Source organism: Rousettus aegyptiacus, unplaced genomic scaffold (genome assembly GCF_014176215.1).
Source record: "Rousettus aegyptiacus isolate mRouAeg1 unplaced genomic scaffold, mRouAeg1.p scaffold_m13_p_7, whole genome shotgun sequence".
NCBI lineage: Eukaryota > Metazoa > Chordata > Mammalia > Chiroptera > Pteropodidae > Rousettus > Rousettus aegyptiacus.
In genome coordinates this window covers 41092893-41111238 of record NW_023416310.1, presented here as the reverse complement: position 1 = coordinate 41111238, position 18346 = coordinate 41092893, and the positions used below count along the sequence as shown (strand labels likewise).

Here is an 18346-nt window from a genome sequence, read left to right as displayed (position 1 = left end):
AAACAATGTGTACAGTATTAGTTTTCATTACTAAGGACATTTCTGAAATAACAATTTAATTCAATGTACATTTTCTCATGTACAATGTAAGTAATTAACACTTATTAAGGTTTTAGTTAGGAGTTCAGTTCTTTCAATCAAAACTCGAAGCCATACCAGAAAGACCAAAGGGAAAATATATCCGTTAAAGGGAAACAATACTTTAATCTCAACCGAACATTAAATCACTGTACATGCCCAAATCAATATTTCATGTTAGTAATGTTGGTTTCTAGTTAATGATCTTTTAAAATCGACAAAGCTGTCAGTTTTAGGACATGCACCAATACATTAACTTAGTTTAAAATGACATAATAAGGAATATCATAACTGCCCTACCCTGATGTGTAACCTCAAGCTGTACTGTTCCCCTTTAACTCTGAAACAGTAATCAGAAATAATATACATTTTTAAAGAAGTTATTTGTTAATAAAAAGCACGATGATTTGACTAAATAAGACACCAGACAACACCAAAAGGTGCATCCAGGCTTTCCTTCAGTACTGTTATTCAATTGGATGCTTTCCAAATAGCGTAGGATCCTCACTCTAAGGCAAAACTGAGAATGACAGGTGTTTTAGGCAATAGCTCAAACAACTGATGAAGTATGAGGAGTTAAGAGTAATTTTATCTTAAGAGTCCAATTAAAACTGTGGTGTCAACACATTGAAAGACAGTTTTTGTGTGATTTTAAAGACCCCACATTACTGGAATAAGTATCCCCTTTTCAGGAATTTCTCTTAAAGCCTCTAGTGAAACCAATTACTTCTGGAACTACCTCCTACTATTTTGAGATAAGTTTTAGAAAAAGATCATGAAAATCATTCATTTCCATTTGCATATAAGTGCTTTACAAAATATTATTAAATCTGAAAACTACTTTCAGTCAATAAATATGGATCTATTTGCACATTGTTTTTGGTTAAATAACTGTGCTTTGTGGTTTAAAGCAGCCTCTAGCCACAAAACTTTGCATTCAAGAAAACTCTATAAATTAAAACTACAGAAACAAATTTCAAATAAATTGTTTCTACCTAAAATATCATTTAAACACCCTAGATATTTGTAAAAAATAAAGAAGCTGGTTTTTGGCTTAAACTAAAATTTTACCTAGCTACTACTACCTATATTGAACATTAATACTGTTAATAATAGTAATGGCTGGCTTCTTGAGCAATTACTATTCAGAAAGAAAGCCTGAATTTCCAAAGATAAGAATAAGAAGTTATATTGAAACAAAAAAGGAAATCAGCAGAGAGAAGTCTGTCTGAACTTTGTAGCTTTCTTAACTCTAGCTCTGGTGCTAGAGGCTCTACGGAGAGACGTACCATCTAAAGGGTTAGTAAGGCCACTGCTACTCCAGTCAAACTGGACGGGTGGTAGAGACTCCTAGAGTTGAAAATCAAAAAATCAGAATTAATCAGTACAGGTTGTAGCAACATAAAGAATCCTTAAAAATATATATTATAGCAAAATAATTGGGCAATAAAATATCTAAAGACAAAATTGGGATACTTTGCAATTTCAGAAGGTTATCTGCAAATATTAACCCAAACTGAAACTGCAAAATTTACACATGGTACAGACTGTTGACATTACAAAAGTATCTGAGAAATGGAATTATCTTCACCTTTTCAGTATACATTTATGGACTGATTCTATGTCAAGATTTCAATCTATTCTCAAATCATGATTTAAACTATTGGCTTGAGTACACTAAAAACATTAAAATATTAAAAAAAAACACTTTCTTTTTTTACTAGTGTAGTTATTTTAAATGATTAGCCACTTAAAATTTCTTGATAGATAGTATAATTCAATCGAGAAGGTACCGCACTAAAACTGTGGCGTTCTGGGTTACTCTAGACTGAGTAACTCCTAAGTAACTAGTTGTTTGACCATGTATGGTTAATTTCATTGGTCTTGTCATATACAAAATGAGAAGGTTCAAGGTCTAAGGTCTCTGGTTTTTTACAATTTTCAATATTATAAAAGAAATTATAGGCTTGTAAATAGGAACTACAGTAAAAAATAGATTTTTAAAATTTAATTGATTTCTCTACATTAGAGATTAGTTATAATCTGTATCAGAATTTAATTTTTAAAATAATGTACTAAAAAGTATACTTAAACTCATTTGACTATAACAGGTTTTAAAACATTGTTAACTGCCAAACACATAAAGACAAAATGAAATACACATAAGTACAAATAAGATGGATGGTAGTACGAAACATTTTTTAAATGAGCCTTGCTCTATTTTAAGAATATTCTTGATGAGAAAAAATAGCGGTTTTCAGTTTTCTTTTTATTTTGGGGTGCTGTTTACAACACTTACTGAAATAATCTTTTATTAGACTCAGTATTAACATGTCTTTTATTGCTTTCCTGTATATATGTATATGCTTTACTGTAAGGTAGGTACTATTAAAACTTTGTACTCATTTTTTTTTTTCTGTGTAGATAAAGACACTGTTCCTTGTAGGAAAGGAGAATGAATTGGTTATTTCTGAAAGCCTAATACCATGATATAATAACAATTGTCTTGATAACGGGGATGCCAATGATAGGTATGTTACTATAAGCATTTAGTTTCCCCCAAACAAAGTAAGGCTTGGAAGTTGGGGCTGGGGCGAGGGGGGGAGGTATAAGCAAAGCAAAATGCTAACATTAGTGGTTGCCAGCAGTTAGGGATAGCTGTGGGAGTGGGGCAAGGTAGGGTCAAGTGGGGAGGGAACTATTAAGGGAGTGCTTTGTGGTGATGGAGAGAGTTCTGTATCTTGATTGCCGTTGTGGTTACATGAATCTATCCAAGTGATAAAATGACAGGATGATACACATATATTGTTCAAACATCTTATTAATGGTTGTGATATTGTACTATAATTACATAAGATGTAATCATGAGGGAAACTGATGCAGGGTATAAGGCACATCTTCTGTATTACCTTTGCAGCTCCCTGTGAATCTATAATTCTAATGAAAAATTCTAGTGAAAACCTAGTTTATAACCTACTTGAAGACTGACGAACAACATTTAGAAAAGATCTTTAGCTTATCTCAAAAACAAACAAACAAACAAACAGCTCTGGGCACTCCAACAGATTTCATTTATATTATTTTACTTCTAGGTCAGTGACATCTTTAGTCATATTCGACATCAACAAAACCCAGGTTTATGCAGTAACAAAATTTCTGGATAAATGGAGCAGAGCTCTTCCATTAACATGCTTAATTTAAATGATGTCAAATAGCTGGGTGCTCAGAAATATTTTGGTGATTTGCTAGGATTTTACCCTCTCATAATGGTGTATGGCATTTTAAAGACATAGCTAATATTAAAATAATGAGGTACTAAAACATGAATAAGCATTTAGTGGAAGTGAGACAGATGAAAAACTGGATACCTAAGCAATTATAGGCTAATGGCATTGACCAGGCAACTCAAAGAAAAAGCACTAGAATGAAGTATTTTAAAATAACCTGAAGCAATGTAGTATGAACCATTACTGTAGAGACAAAAACACTAAGGAAACAGGTCATAAAAAGAGCAAAGAAAAACAAAAAACAAAATAGAGACTAGAGACAGGAGGCTTGGGTTGTAGTCTGAGCTGATGTATGATTTTGGGTATATCACTTAGCCTTTCCAAATATGTTTTCTTCTTATAAAAGGAGAGCACAATGGTAGATAATAATTTTTTCTTTCTTCTAACATTCTGATTCACATTAAGGAGCCTAAAAGAAGAACTTTGCTAGTGGTGACTAGTTGCTAGCCAGAGAGCTAACTCTACTCAGCAGTGAATAAAGTGTGGTTAAAGCAATGATTCTACTAAGAGGGGAATCACTAATGACACCATGAATGATGTGTCCTTGAAATTCAGTGGATAAAGATTTAAAAAAAAAAAAAAAAAACAAGTAAGAAAATTACCACTACTGCTTTTACTGATAAGCTGCCTTTTCAGGTAAAAGTACAAAAAAAACACCATTAACAGTTGTTGATAATTTATTAAATTCCTAAATAAGAGATGCAATTGTTACAAGATGATTGAGTACAAACTAATTTGGAAGAAATAATAAAAATTCGGTGGGCACCAAAATTGACATAAACAGATCAAAAAGCATGTAGTATAATGAGAATTACATAACTATGCTAAGTTTTAAAGTCAATGTTTAGGGCTGCTCAAAACAAAAACTTTCTGAAAGGAAGGTCTGGTATATGGTTTTTGAAAAAAACAAATCAGGTATTAAACAGATCTTTCCTGACACATTTTGTTAAGCTTCTATCACTAACTAACTGCTATGGCTGTTTCATCTGAAAATTATGATTAGCACGAAGATGTAATAGCATTACTTCATGGCCAAAAAGTAAAGTAAAAATAATACGTACATACCATGGCAAAGAATAGTGGCAAGAAATATTGCTTTCTATAGAGAGAATTTTTAAAATGCATTTCATATGATTGTTAAATATTTTGATCTGAATCACAAGTGTGGAGCCAAGCAAAGATCATACAATTCAGCAATGGAGGTCAGGCATCTCAGCACAAAATTCGAACATGCCTGCTGAAATCTGCAATTTGTGTGTGTGTGTGTGTGTGTGTGTGTGTGTGTGTGTGTGTATGGTAGAATAAAGACTTATGCGGGCTCAAGTCAATTCAGAAATAAGTTTGAACAACTTCCATTGGGAAATATTACTTTGACTGGTTCCTAGAAAAGCCTAAAAAGTAAAAGTCACGAGGATCACAAACTACAAGAAAGTACAGAATAAACCTGTTAATGCAATACTTATATGTGTACTTTTTAAAAAGAGAAATGTGTGCATTAACAGAATAACAGGATGTATTTGATTAATTATAAAATTAACAAGAGACCAAGTTCTGTCTTCTAACAAAAAAGTTAGATATGCTTAAATGGTGTTGCAATTTCTATACTTGCCTATAAATAGGGTGACAGTCATACTTTGATTACAAGTACATAGGAGTGTATGTGTGTGTACAGAGATGGCAGTAGCTGAATACATACATTGGAGCTGCAACTCACTTCCATTAAATTAACACACATTACTTTCCATTAAGTCTTCCATTAAATTAACACACGTGTTTTTATTAGGACATCTAGACTTTTAGTCAAGTCTATAATTCAATTATATCATAAAGATGATAAGTATGAAGTATGACTAGAATAAAATACATAAGATCAACCAAATCAGCAAGGGGTAAAATGACCAGTGACAGTTAATTCTGATAAAATAAGCAATAGTTTATGGAGCTGTAACAGATGGAAATGGTTGGATGGAGAAGAAAAGGGAAGGAGGCAATCAAAACAAGCAACAAATGGCCTCGAGTACCATTTTCGGTAAATGAACCAGGTAGTTATACTCAAGTAACTCTCCTAATACCTAGCCCTGTAGAAATAAGAATGTTGATTAAGGCAGAAGTGGGAATGTGCTATGGGAGAAGTAATTTTGGAATCTCCATAGAAGGACAGGCCTAGGAGAGCGGTTCATAGCAAGAGGACAATGAAAGGAGGATAACTAAAGACAGATTATACCTACTGAAACATTTTGCCCAAGGCACCTTGCCTGTTGTCCAAATATCAATAAAACCAGGCATTTTAGCATTGGGTCTCTTTGCTCACAAATTCAGTGCCAGTAGTAAACTGGCTTCAAAGGGGTGTTTGAGCTGTGCCAAGTAATAAACCACAGTGGAACACAGCAGTAATATCAGATGTTTTTAGAAACACACCCGAAAGTGCAGGACCTTGCTTTATATCATTATTTTCTAAAGTGTGTTCTTTAAAACATTAGTGACATGAGTCTTATGGCTCTCCTCCTCCATTCTCTGCAGAAAAGGGTCCCATAGCTAAGTAAATTTGAGACATTAATTAAAGTTAAATAGAGTAAATCACTACAAGATTCTTCAGAGTCCTTAATGTGTGCTGTGACTGTCCAAGGCTGGTTGCAGGGTACGACATGAAGTATTTCCCAAACTTACTTTACCCTGGAACCTTTCTCTAGTGGAGCTTCTCTGGGGATTAGTATTCAATGGAACACATATTTTGGGAAAGGCTGTCCAAACATACATTTTTGTGTTAGATGTAAATGCAGATGATATTGTGTAAGATATAACTGAAGGTTAAGAAGTGACAAACATAGTTAAGAATAAGTTTTAGAAATGGTAACGTCCTCTTTAAAACATTCCCCCAGATAAAAAGTGAGATAATATGTTTAATATTAAACATATTAAACATATTAGCTTTGATATTAAACATATTAGACTGAAATAAAATTTGTGCTTAAATGTGCCAAGAAGATAAAGAATAAGAAAAGAGAGCTTCCTTTTGTTTTTAATCTATAGAATGTTTTGTTAAATGTCACATCAACTTAAATAACATTTTTATTCGAACTCCCCAAAACAATAGTTTTTGGTGTAATAAACATGCCTAAATTTTATTACTTTATAAAATTTTGCAGGACTCAGGAAAAACACACAAGAGCAGACTTGAAGAGCTGGCATATAAGCAGTATTCCCCACTTTTGGGAAATCCAGCACTTATCAGATTTGTGTATCAGTAATTATTGATCATACAATATTCAAGCTGCAAGGGATTTTTAGAGATGCTTGCTTCAAAGTCCTCATTTTATATGTAAAGAGATTAAAGGTTAGATAAGTTTAAAGGACTTACCATAACCAGCCAGTTCTCAAATTGCGTTTTTTGGAAATTAAAGATAATTTGTTCATTGTATTCCAAGGGATATTACTAAGTAATTGAATCACATCCATCATGAAATCACATTTTAAACATATTTTAAAAACTGTAAGTTATATATTAAGAGAAACAGTGTGTGTGGACATATCGATATCTATGCATGAACATATCTATACAAATACTAATATATTTACCTGGAATTGGTCAGAAGTACATGTGTTCATTTCTGGTGCCATGGTGGTTGTCTGACCGATAGAAGCAATTTTTTCTGCAGCAGATAGTGGTTTCAATGGTTCCTTGGTGGGTTCTAACATACCCTGAAAAAGATACATTAGCCATTAATTTTTTGGGGGGGGGGTGTGGGTATCAACCCATAAACTTCACAAGAAGTTTAATCTTGCAGAAAGGAAAAAAAAGGTCATTTGTAAAGTATTAAAGACAGAAAAAAGAAAAAAAAAACCCAATCCTAAACTATTCTTAATTTTGTTTAGAGAAAATCTTAAAGCATATTTCACAGTATCACCTTTGTAACCCAAATTTTCTGAATTAAGATCTTGTATTTTAAATCACTGTCTCACAAAAGCAAAAGCGTAAGTTGGAGTAGAAGGGATGGGGAGAATGAGGAAGAGGTGAGCACAGCAGTATATTGTATCCAAGCCCTAAGGATCCAACATTTTTATGTTTTAGATATTGAAACTGCAGGAAAGGGCACCCTTCCTACACATTACACCTTGGTGGTGCTTGGAGAAGTGAGGGCTGATTTTAAAACACACCACATAATGTGATGATGTCTACTTAGTGTTTGATCCACTAGCTCCTCTAAAGGATGGGAGCCTTAATACTTAGTTCCTTGAAATGGTGTAGCAAAGAGACAGCCATTTCAGAGGGAAAACATCTTACATATTCCATTAGATATGTTATCAATCTAATAACTTTTTGAGTAAGAAAGGAAGACAGTCAGGATGGGTATAGAAACAAAGGAGGAAAAAAATCAGCATTTTACATCAACACTCTACCAAACCCTAATATTAATGGGTAATAATCCAGGTTAATGGCCTAAAAAAAAAAGCCAAGCTTTTACACATTTAAAAATTATACTTGATAAGCTCTTGAATATTTACCAACTAGACTAAATAAAAGTTTCCCTTTATGAGGGTATTAAAAAAAAAAAATCAAAGCTGCTAAGTTAATACTAGAATCCGTAAATTTCCAAAAAGCAAGTTTCCAGGAGAATCTCCTCTGCTCCCCTTTCCAAATAGGGCTTAAGCTAAAGCAATTTACAGAGTCAATTCTTAACAATGGTGTATGTGAAAGGCTTTAATCTAGCAATTTGAAAAGAAAAATAAATTCATGGTCTAATTCAGTACCATATATAGGCTTTCTAGTGTGCCCCTATGCAAGGAGACAAGGCATGTGGCAATTACTAGTCTTAGCCATTCTAATGTGAATCATCATTTAAACCAGCGATTCTCAAAGTATTCCCCAATCAGTAGTTTCTACATCACCTGGGAAACTTGTCAAATGTGCAAATTCTCAAGCCTCGCTCCAGACCTACTGAATAAGAACTCTGGGGGTGGTGCCCAGCATTCTGCATTTTTAAAGTCTTCCAGCAACTCTGAAGCACAAAGTCCAAGAACTAGTGACTTAAATGATCATTTCTGGTACTATTCCTCCAGATGATATGAAAAGATAGTTAACATCTCATATGTGTAAAGAACCACAGGAAAAATTCAGGTATAATTAAAATTTTCATTAGATATGAAGGAGTAAGTTGCTAAATGTAAGGCATCAATAAAATGGATGAGGAAATAATGTATCTACTAAATCAACACGTTTTAAAAGGTTATATAAAAATGGTAAAATTATTACTAATACTGTAATTAAAGTAGCAAAATAAAACATAAATATTCATTTCTCATTCCTTTTAAAAATTCAAGAACTGGCTAATGTGCTAATCCTACACATAAGCATTAAGTAGGTTACTGATGAATGAAAGCTCCTACAAATCTAATGCATACTTTTCTATTTAGAATGTGACAATAATACCAACCACTTCTATAATACTACTTCTTGAGGAAAAAAAATACAAATAACCAAAAAGAAATGTTACATTAAAGAAATTTTCTGGATTATATTTACCCACAAGAGAAAAGAATGTAGGGATAATCAGGTGTTTTGAAAATACAAGATAACCATTTCCAAAGGAATAAGAAACTGTTAAGAAGCTCAAGCACAGAAAACAAAACTACAAAAACAAAAAGCAAAATGGTCCAATTCAGTATCAATAATTAGAGATTATTTATGGAAAAAGTTTGTAGATTTAAAAAAGGTCAAATTCCACAGCAAATTCGTTTTCACATGCACATAAAGGCCTGTACAATTTAAATTCCATCCCAAGGGTTCCTTGGTTATTTCTTCCTTATTTTCAAGTTACTGGTGAAAAAGTTCAAAAATATTTTGTTTAATAGAACATTTATTCACCAATAACTCAAAGACAAATCCAAAACACAAACACATCAAACTTTAAAATGTGACTGAATCTTGATAAGGAACAGAATGAAAATTTCTCAGTTATTCTGGACTACCTGGCATATCTGGAAAAAAAAAAAAAAAACAAACCAAAATTCAACACATGTAAAACATTAATAGAAAAACTATGAGCTCATTTTCATTTATTATAATTTGGTATTTCCAAGCTCTTATATACACCCACAGTCTCAATACTGCATTATTTAAATTGATCATATTAATTAAACTAAATGTTATCTAAGCCTTCTAATACTTCAGCTTCTTTTTAAAAACAAATTTAGAAAAAGGAAGGAAAAAAAAAAAAAACAGAGAAACTGACCTCCAGTGGTGCATTTTACAAAGTTCTAAGTACTAATATTACTAGAATAAAAATAATTTTCAATCTAAAAATAGTTTGTAACTAATGGAATATAGAACAAAATATCCTCGGATCAAGACTTGAAGGGATTTATGAGACCAAAAAGAGTATTTACTTATTCCTTTAATGTTCCCATACTAAATGACCCTTAAAATACACTTCCATACCATGTTATGTACAATGATTTTACAGAATAAATGCAACAATGATAAATACACACAGAGACATTTTTGTACTTACCAACCCTGCTGCATACATGGGCACTATAACAGGTTGCTTCTTATTGCCCGTGAAGAGCTACACAAATGAGAGAGATAGAATGTATATTTAGAGAATGATCTGTCATACAATGAAATATTTTCCAAAACATGCTTGCAATGCTTTGTTACATATATCGTGAATGACATGCCTACATAGAGTATATTTTTATCTCCTAGTCCAATTCCTTCATCTTATAGTTAAGGAAAAACACTTAAAAGTTTTTTTCTAAAAATAAGAAATGTTGGAGAAAAATTTAGATAGATGTATGTTTAAAAGTTGGCATATTCAAAATATATGAACATTTATTTACACTAATATTTATTTTTCTGAGGAACTAGCTTATCACAGCTTGAATAGAAGTGTTAATGGAATTTAAAAACATCCATAGATTGATTTGAAATTTTTCCAAGGTACTAACAAACTCACAATGTTTCGAGTGTCTATTCCCAAGGAGCACAAAAGCTTTTTGTTGCTATGGGAGCCACCCCATTGATATTTCAAGCCATATGCATCGTGGATATCCTGAAGCTCCGTCCACACATTCAGCAGTTCCCTGTAAAGGTTATAATGAAGCCACCAACAACAGGTTACTCAATAGCTTTAACCATGAATTCTACTTTTAATGTGACTGTGAAATATTATACATTCCAATTAATCCTGAGTCGACATGATTTTTCTGAATGAAATCTAAATGAAATCAACAGCCAATACTTATAGTAACTAGAAAAGTAACTAAGTTAAACTCATTTAAAATAATATGCCAATGACTTAAAATTTAGATAGTATGTTTTTTTAAAATATTAAAACAAAAATATTTAAAAGAAAGAAAGAAAGAAATCAACTAAGCATTCTACCTTACTACAGCCATTTAACATTTATGCTTTCTCCTTGAGTCTCGAGCTATAAAAACACAGTTGCAATTACAGTGGATATATAATTGTGTTCTTTTTTCAGAATTTAAGCATATTCTCATCTACATATGTATCTTTTTCAATGGCAGTATAATATTCTATTAAGACTGATGCACCATCATTTATTTAGCCATAATTCTATAGTTTTAAATAAGTTGTTTGTACTGTTCAGCTCCTACTGTTAGTAAGGCAAGAGTATCTTCCTGTATTTTATAGTATGTGCTGCTGTTGAGTTGTTATAACTTTAGAATGAATTTCTTGAAGAGAGATTCCTGGGTCTAAGAGTATGAACTATTTGTACAACTAGCAATTAAAAAAAAAAAATGCATCCAAACAGTTTTAAGCTGGCAAAACATAAACTTTTTTGTTCCCTTCTCTTCTCAGAAATCACCCCAAAACAAAAATCAGGAAGCAAAAATAATCTCCATCGTCAATGAAATTCAGAGATATTTAAGACTCTTAGTCACAAACACTGGGGTCACAAAGAGAGATGAAGGAGAGACCTGCAGAAGAAGAGAATGCCTCCAGAGAGTAAGGAAATGCAAGAGAAGAGTCCAGGAATAAGAATAACATTGAAATTAAAATGAGAAAGTCAATCTAGACCCTCTAACATCTTATAATTAATAGGAGTTCCAGAAATAAAAGACAATGAAGAGAATGTCAATACAGGAGAATTGCCCGATGCTGAAGAGCAGAAGCCTCCAGATGGAAAGGTTCTACCTGGTGCTCAGTCCAATGAATGAAAAAAAATTCGTGTCAAAGTATTTCATCGTGAGATTTTAAAACACCAGCAACAAAACATCCTACATTACAAATTTAATGTGAGGTAGAATAAAATAAAACTTTATCTCCTATGTATTTTTTTTTCCTCAGGAGGCTATTAGAGGAAGTGCTCCACCAAAATGGGATCTTAGTGAAAGGAATGCCCCAAGACAACATAAGTTTAAGAGGCCTAGACTGAATCCATTCCAGATTGAAAAAAGAAGATGGAGGACCCTAGGAAAAAAAATGGAATGGCCAGCTTGATAGACTTGCTCACAAATAAAATTATATTTAACAGGCTGCTGGATGGTAGGGAAGACTTTGAAAATAAAAAAAGGAGAGGTAATTTTTAAGTCCAGGAACAAGTTGAACTGTAAAGAAAATAGTAGCTAAGCAGTGAACACAACACTATTTACATGATTATATTAATGAAAATGCCAAATCAAATTTAACCGAAACTCTAAGTTTATTGGGATGATAAAGGGAGAAGAGCAGATGTAAGATCTAAATTCTCATCTATCATATAATGAAATCAAAAGAGACTTGTAAGACTGATTAGAATACTGATTAAGAAATATATATATAAAAAAGCTCATACATAGAGAAGCAGGGAGGTTTTTAAAATCATGTCTTTAGATAATAAGATTTTCAAACTTTAACACAATAATGTTTTAGAACCATAATATTTTAAAGATAATCTTATAAATTAAAACAGTTGAAACAAATAAATACACATGCTAACAAGTGTTTACTACTTACCCATTTCCAGCTAAGGCCTCTCTTGTTTTCATGGGCGAGGTGCTTGTTTCCAGCAAGTGCTTCAGGGAAGTAACTTCCTCTTCAGTACCAGGGATAAATATGGAAGGAAAGCATGCTTCGAAAATTCGCTCCAGGCGGTTTAGTAAAGCTTTCTGTATCAAAACACCCCCCAAAGGTTTATTTTCATTTCTCTAATTTTAATAATATCATAATTTTATCATTAACAGACACAAAGACACATACATACGCCCTACTCACTACTGTAAGAGAGGAAAACTACTACCAGTCAGGTGCAGGAAACACTGAGTAAAAGAAGCATAACTACTCACAGAACAGCTGTTTCAAATGATTAAATAATCATGGTGATATAGTGGTGACAAATAAGTGTAGTTACATGCCAAGCACCATAAATGGTACTTTATAAACATTATTTTACTTAATCCACTTGAAAATTCTACAAAGAAGATATTATTACCCAATTGTAAAGTGAGGAAGCAATCACAAAGTTTGAATAATTTGGCCAAAACAAAAACAAAAAAACTAGACAGCATTCACATTCTATCACACTGGGATGTTTCTTACTACCATTCACATACTCTAGATTTAGGAACAAAGAGATGCGATGCTTGTAAAAGTATTATGCTATTATAGTTGAACAAACCTTTTTCTTAGCCATAAACACTTATATTTTGAAAGCCTTTCAGAAATACCTCTGCTGCTAATAGAACAAAGTAGGAAAGAATGTCTCAATTTTTACTGAGAAATTCAATAACTAATTTATTTGGATGATGTGTTATCTTTTAGAAATTCCATTTCTCTACTCATCTATGGTAAGTTCATATGTATTTTTTAATAGAACACTGCTTTTCCTCCAAGCAAAGCCTGTGTGTTCCTGAGTAATTTCACCAAGAATACTGAGATTTTGTATTATTTTCATTAATTAAAACTTGTTGGGTTTAATTTACATTTTTGGGGTACTATTAGGTTTATTCTACCTACAAATGCAACCTACAATAACATTGATTCTCACTTTCCCAACTGCATTTCAGATACATGTAAAATTGAGTAGTAGCTCAATTCACTACATAGACATCAAATAGGAATACAAATTGTTAACAAGTTAAAGCTTGTTGGATGGATAAGTATTCTTCTGAAAAGACACCCAGTGTATAAGAGAACACTACATCATGGTGCTACTTCTTGCCAAGTAACACAACTTAACACTTGATTTCTGCCATTCCGTATAGTCAGCAAACAGAAGAATGAAAACCAAAATATGTTTGTTGTCACAAACATATTTTTCAAACTAAAATCTCTTTTGAAAGCAGCATCAGAGCAAAAAACTTAACACTGCATAGTCTCAGAGTACTCTTCTGTTATTGCTCCAAGTTACTTTAGCGTCTTCTTTATATTCATGTGTGTGATATGAGAAAAGTTCTCAGTATCAATTATGAAACCTACAGTAAAGAGTAAGCTCAAGATCCCAAGGCTTGTGAAACTTGAGTGTGTCAAGGGGGACTGATGCTTACGCACTTCAACAGAGGGAATGGACAGACTTTACTTTTAAAGGGATCAGATAACCATCTAATTGGAAACATGAGGAGCGTTGGCATCTCCTGGGCAGGGAAGGTAAACAAAAATTCACATATGACCAACTTTTATTTCTCTGTATATTAAAACAGAATATTTTTGATATCCTCTTTGTTATCCTGTTAATGGGATAGAAAAAATATTAATCAAGGGAAAAAAGAAATGACCCCAAAACACATTCAATCACATGGGCATAACTACCAGGTCTTTTAAAATTAATGGAATGTACCTGAAGAAATAAAACATCACATTGACCTAATCGACTTGTTTTTATTTCTTCCCCAATCTATTCTCATAAAGAACACAAATTACATGGAAATTTTAAAAAAAAGTTCCATATGTCCTTAGGATTACATATTACATATGATTGCTTCAAATCTTTTGTTGACTTAAGTGGGCAACTTCTTCTACATAGGGCCAGATAGAGAGTAAATATTTTTGGCTTTGCAGACCATCTGTAAACAAATAAGTAGGTGTGTTCCAGTGAAACTTCACTTACTAAAATAGGAGGCAGGATAGATGTGTCTTGTAGGCCATAGTCTGCCAAACCAAGATAGAACAATAAATAAAGAACAAATAAAGATTTTAAAAAACCAGAGTCTACTAACTGAATAGCATTCTTTAACAATTCAACAAGAAAGCAGCTAAGAGAATTAACAAAGAGTTTGATTAAAATTAAATTTCCTCTGACATATTACTTTTAAAAGTATATCAATTGCCAACTATCTACCAGATCAGTTTGATAGTAAAAAGGCATCCTCTAAAAGGAGTTTCTTAGAACCATATTATCTTTTTCATGGTAATAAATAATGCCAAATTTCATTTATTAGTTACTTACTGGTTAATTCCAGTAAGTAAATGGCTGATGTAATTATAATGCTTCACTAGAGGACTGTGGACCCAAGGGGCTGAGACTCAAAAGGTGGATAACCAATTAGAGGATTCAAGACTTGGTACCCAGTGTGTACTCAAGATCTGGTAGCTTTAATTACTACTAGGTTATTATATAAATAACACATATGCACACAGTGGCCTGCTAGGGAATAAAAATGTCAAAACTAGGTCCAAATCTCACTAAGGATGTTTCTCTATCACTATTTGACACTCTAAATCATTTTGAAAAAATTTGTCTCAATCTATCAATTTATACCATACAGGAAATTAAATCAGCCAAATATTTTGCATCCTCCCCAAGATCCTCCTTATTGGATTGGGGGAAAAAGTACCTAATTTAAAAATATCTTCAAGAGCTGCTTATATATAGAACCTGTTACTGCTACTCCTTGTGGATTTTAAACTTCGGAAATTGGTGAACGTTTTGGTTGACTTACTGGCATTTATGACTTAAAGCTTGACCATATTATGAAATACCAAGTGTATAAACCACACATTAGGTACGTTTAAGAGTGCTTTACTTTCCAAGAAGCACAATAAAGTTAAAAGTTCAAAAATGTGATAGAACATAGTCCAAGTAATATGGAAAGTAAAACTGGTACAAGAATGTAACTAACATAATGCTCAGAAATTAACCTACCTTAAGAATAATTTTTCTTGTGACCAAGCAGACATGTTTTTTTCAAGATAAAGACTTCCCAAAACAGGTTATACTCAGACAATATTTTTAAAAATCACTGCTATTTTGAGCATAAAATTTGAGCATGAGATAAAAGAAATTCAAAACTATACTGGTAAAGGTTTGGAGTTTTTTGTTTTAAAAATTTAAATAATTTTAACTGTTTTAAATATATATATAATTTTCCCTCAACACTATCAGCCAAGGATAGTTTAATATATACAACAACCTTAAACCAAATCAGTAATACAATTAATACTGCACCAAAACCAGAGTCAATGAAGTGAAATATTATTTAAACTTGGATTTATTCTACTGTGCATGAGTAAAAAGGATTTATTCTACTGTGCATGAGTAAAAAGGAACCTTATGTTACCCTTATTATATGAACTCTTGTTTCTATATAGAGTATATCTAGCCATATAAGAAGTCTACTCCTGGTTTTGATTAAATGAGGACACTACTCAATTGTTCAAACTCTTTGTAGCAGATTAATACAGAAGAAGATGTGAAATGAACAATAATGTTTATTGACATGTTACAGTACATGTAGACTTAGATTTAAAATTCCCAATGCTGTATTTTATTGTTTGAAATTTAGTGGTAAAAGTCAGACTGGCTGAGCTAGTTTCCCTAGGCAGACAAGACGGCATATGTAAAACAGACAATATCAGTATAACCCAGTCCAGAAAGTGAAGGCCTAAATTCTGCAAAAGATTAAAAGATATTCTCTGAAATACAGCCAGAAACTGCAAAAGCCTGTTATGGTGCATTATAGTTTTATTGAACACTTACACAGTCCTTACGCCATGCCAGGCATTATTCTAAATGTTTTACAAATATCGGCTCATTTAAGCATCTTAAGAATTATATAAGGGAGGTAACAATATCATTACCCCCATTTTCTAGATGAGAAAAATGGAACACTAAGAGGTGAAGTTATTCATCCATGGTCACGTGAATACTACATGAGGAGGCTGAATCCTAACCTAGGAAGTATAGCTTCAGAGTCTGTGCTCTTAACTACGATATTATGTTGTCATCAAAACAGTTCTAAATTCTAAAAAAAATTGAGGGCAGGGACCGTGTCTTATCTTGAAGCTCCAGTATGTAGGTTCCTACACATAGTTTGTATAGGAATGTTAACTATATTAATGTGCAATATATATATTTTTTAAAGACGTACTTCAATTATATTCAAGACTGCAATGGCGTGTATCTGTTCTATTTACAAAAGTATATCTTATTGTAAGACATCTAAATCATTTTTGTACATAGGTTGGATATATTTATGTAATTATAACATGCATAAATAATAATAGTTGAATACCTTTACGTACTAGGTACTATGCTTGATGTTCTACATATATTACTTGATAAAAATCTCCTTAAAAAAAAACAAGAAAGATAAGTATTTCTGTTTTCGCATTACAGATAAAGAAACTAAAGCTTAGGGAGATAAAGATAACTAACTAGTCTGATGCTGGTATGGTGCACAGCAAGGACTTGATTCAAAAGTCAACTCCAAGGCCTACTTTCTTTCCTCCAAATCATTCTTTTACTGACTTTGTAACATTTCTAGCCATTAAAGAATCCAACTATTAACTGAAGTGAAGACTATACTTAAAAAAGCAAATTATTTCATCTAACACTACAATTCACAGTTTTCAACAAAGCAAATTGTAAATTTTTACTAAAGAGTCAGTGCTGTACTCTAAATTAATGTGAGGGTAAGAAATAAATGCACACGCACTTAGCATACTAAATATTTAGATGAGGTTATAATAGTAACTAAATAAAATAACATTCACACCAATTACTTGAATTTTAAATGCCTTTGACCTCAAAGAGGAAAAACAGTCATCAGTTCTCCCTTGAATTTGGAATTAGAAAACTCATGACTGATTAGCTGAATACCAGTTTATGTAACTAGTCATGTCCTTTAATTCTTACAGGTCTTAAATTTAAGCCTGGCAAACAGCAGCGCATTTAGCCATTAAACATTTTAAAAACTGGTACCTCTGATAAATGTAGGGTTGAAAGTCAAATGCTCTTCAAAGCAGGTGCCAGACTCCCTTTTGATTTTCTCTATTTCTGTCTAGTGCTAGGAAGCCAAAGGAAGAGGTCTGCTACTTGCAGAGAAGAGCACTTAGGTTCAGAAGAGTTCCTACTTGTCAAACCTATTCTGAGAATGGAAATTTGCCCAAAGCAGCAGCTTTGCTCTCGAAATAGTTTGGTGAGTGAGTATATAGCCAGAAGTAGAAGCTCTCCCACACAAATTCTCATTTGCCTATTATTCTCACTATTTGCCAAAAAATCCAGTTGGCAACACTATTTCTTTGAAGACCACTTTCCAAGTTCATTTCTGAGATTATTAACACTTACTGAACACGTATGTGTAAAACATTGTGCTAAGCACATTTACATGTGCAATTTCATTTTATCTTCATAATAAGAGTTTTGAAATAAGTACTTTTATTATTCTTTAAGTATGAGGTTCAGCAAGTTAGTGCTGAAACATGAATCTGAACTTAGCTGTGGGACTCCAGAGCCTTGCTTTTAAGCACTATACTACACCCAGGACCAACTTACCCAGTAGGCACAGTGCGTAGGGCCCACAATAATTTTAGGGATTCATGAAAATGTTTTAATACCTAATAGTAACATACTCATCTTTATATCAAGTTATAAAATTATAACTATCTTTTATGGGCAAGGGGTTCACAAAAGTCATAGGCAGCTTTGGGTATACTACTCTCCAAAGGTATACTGGCTTTTATAGTATTTCCCATTTCAGATGTATTTGCTTTCATAACAGGGGCCTTTTTTACCTTGAATGTCTTTACATTTTAATTT

At 32.6% G+C, this 18346-nt stretch overlaps 1 protein-coding gene across 4 annotated transcripts in view; it reads right to left on the bottom strand.

The window, feature by feature from the left end:
- AFTPH (aftiphilin) overlaps nt 1-18346 on the bottom strand; it is a 59983-nt gene that overhangs the window by 11340 nt on the left and 30297 nt on the right. For 3 of the 4 annotated variants that reach the window (XM_016159836.2, XM_016159838.2, XM_016159837.2), the window contains exons 3-7: nt 12328-12479; nt 10322-10448; nt 9875-9931; nt 6942-7064; nt 1368-1428 (exon numbers count right to left, since the gene is read on the bottom strand). In XM_016159836.2, coding sequence (XP_016015322.2) covers nt 1368-1428; nt 6942-7064; nt 9875-9931; nt 10322-10448; nt 12328-12479 — 520 coding nt within the window. The remainder of the gene's footprint in view (nt 1-1367; nt 1429-6941; nt 7065-9874; nt 9932-10321; nt 10449-12327; nt 12480-18346) is intronic. The other variant, XR_001598815.2, reaches the window with a different exon arrangement.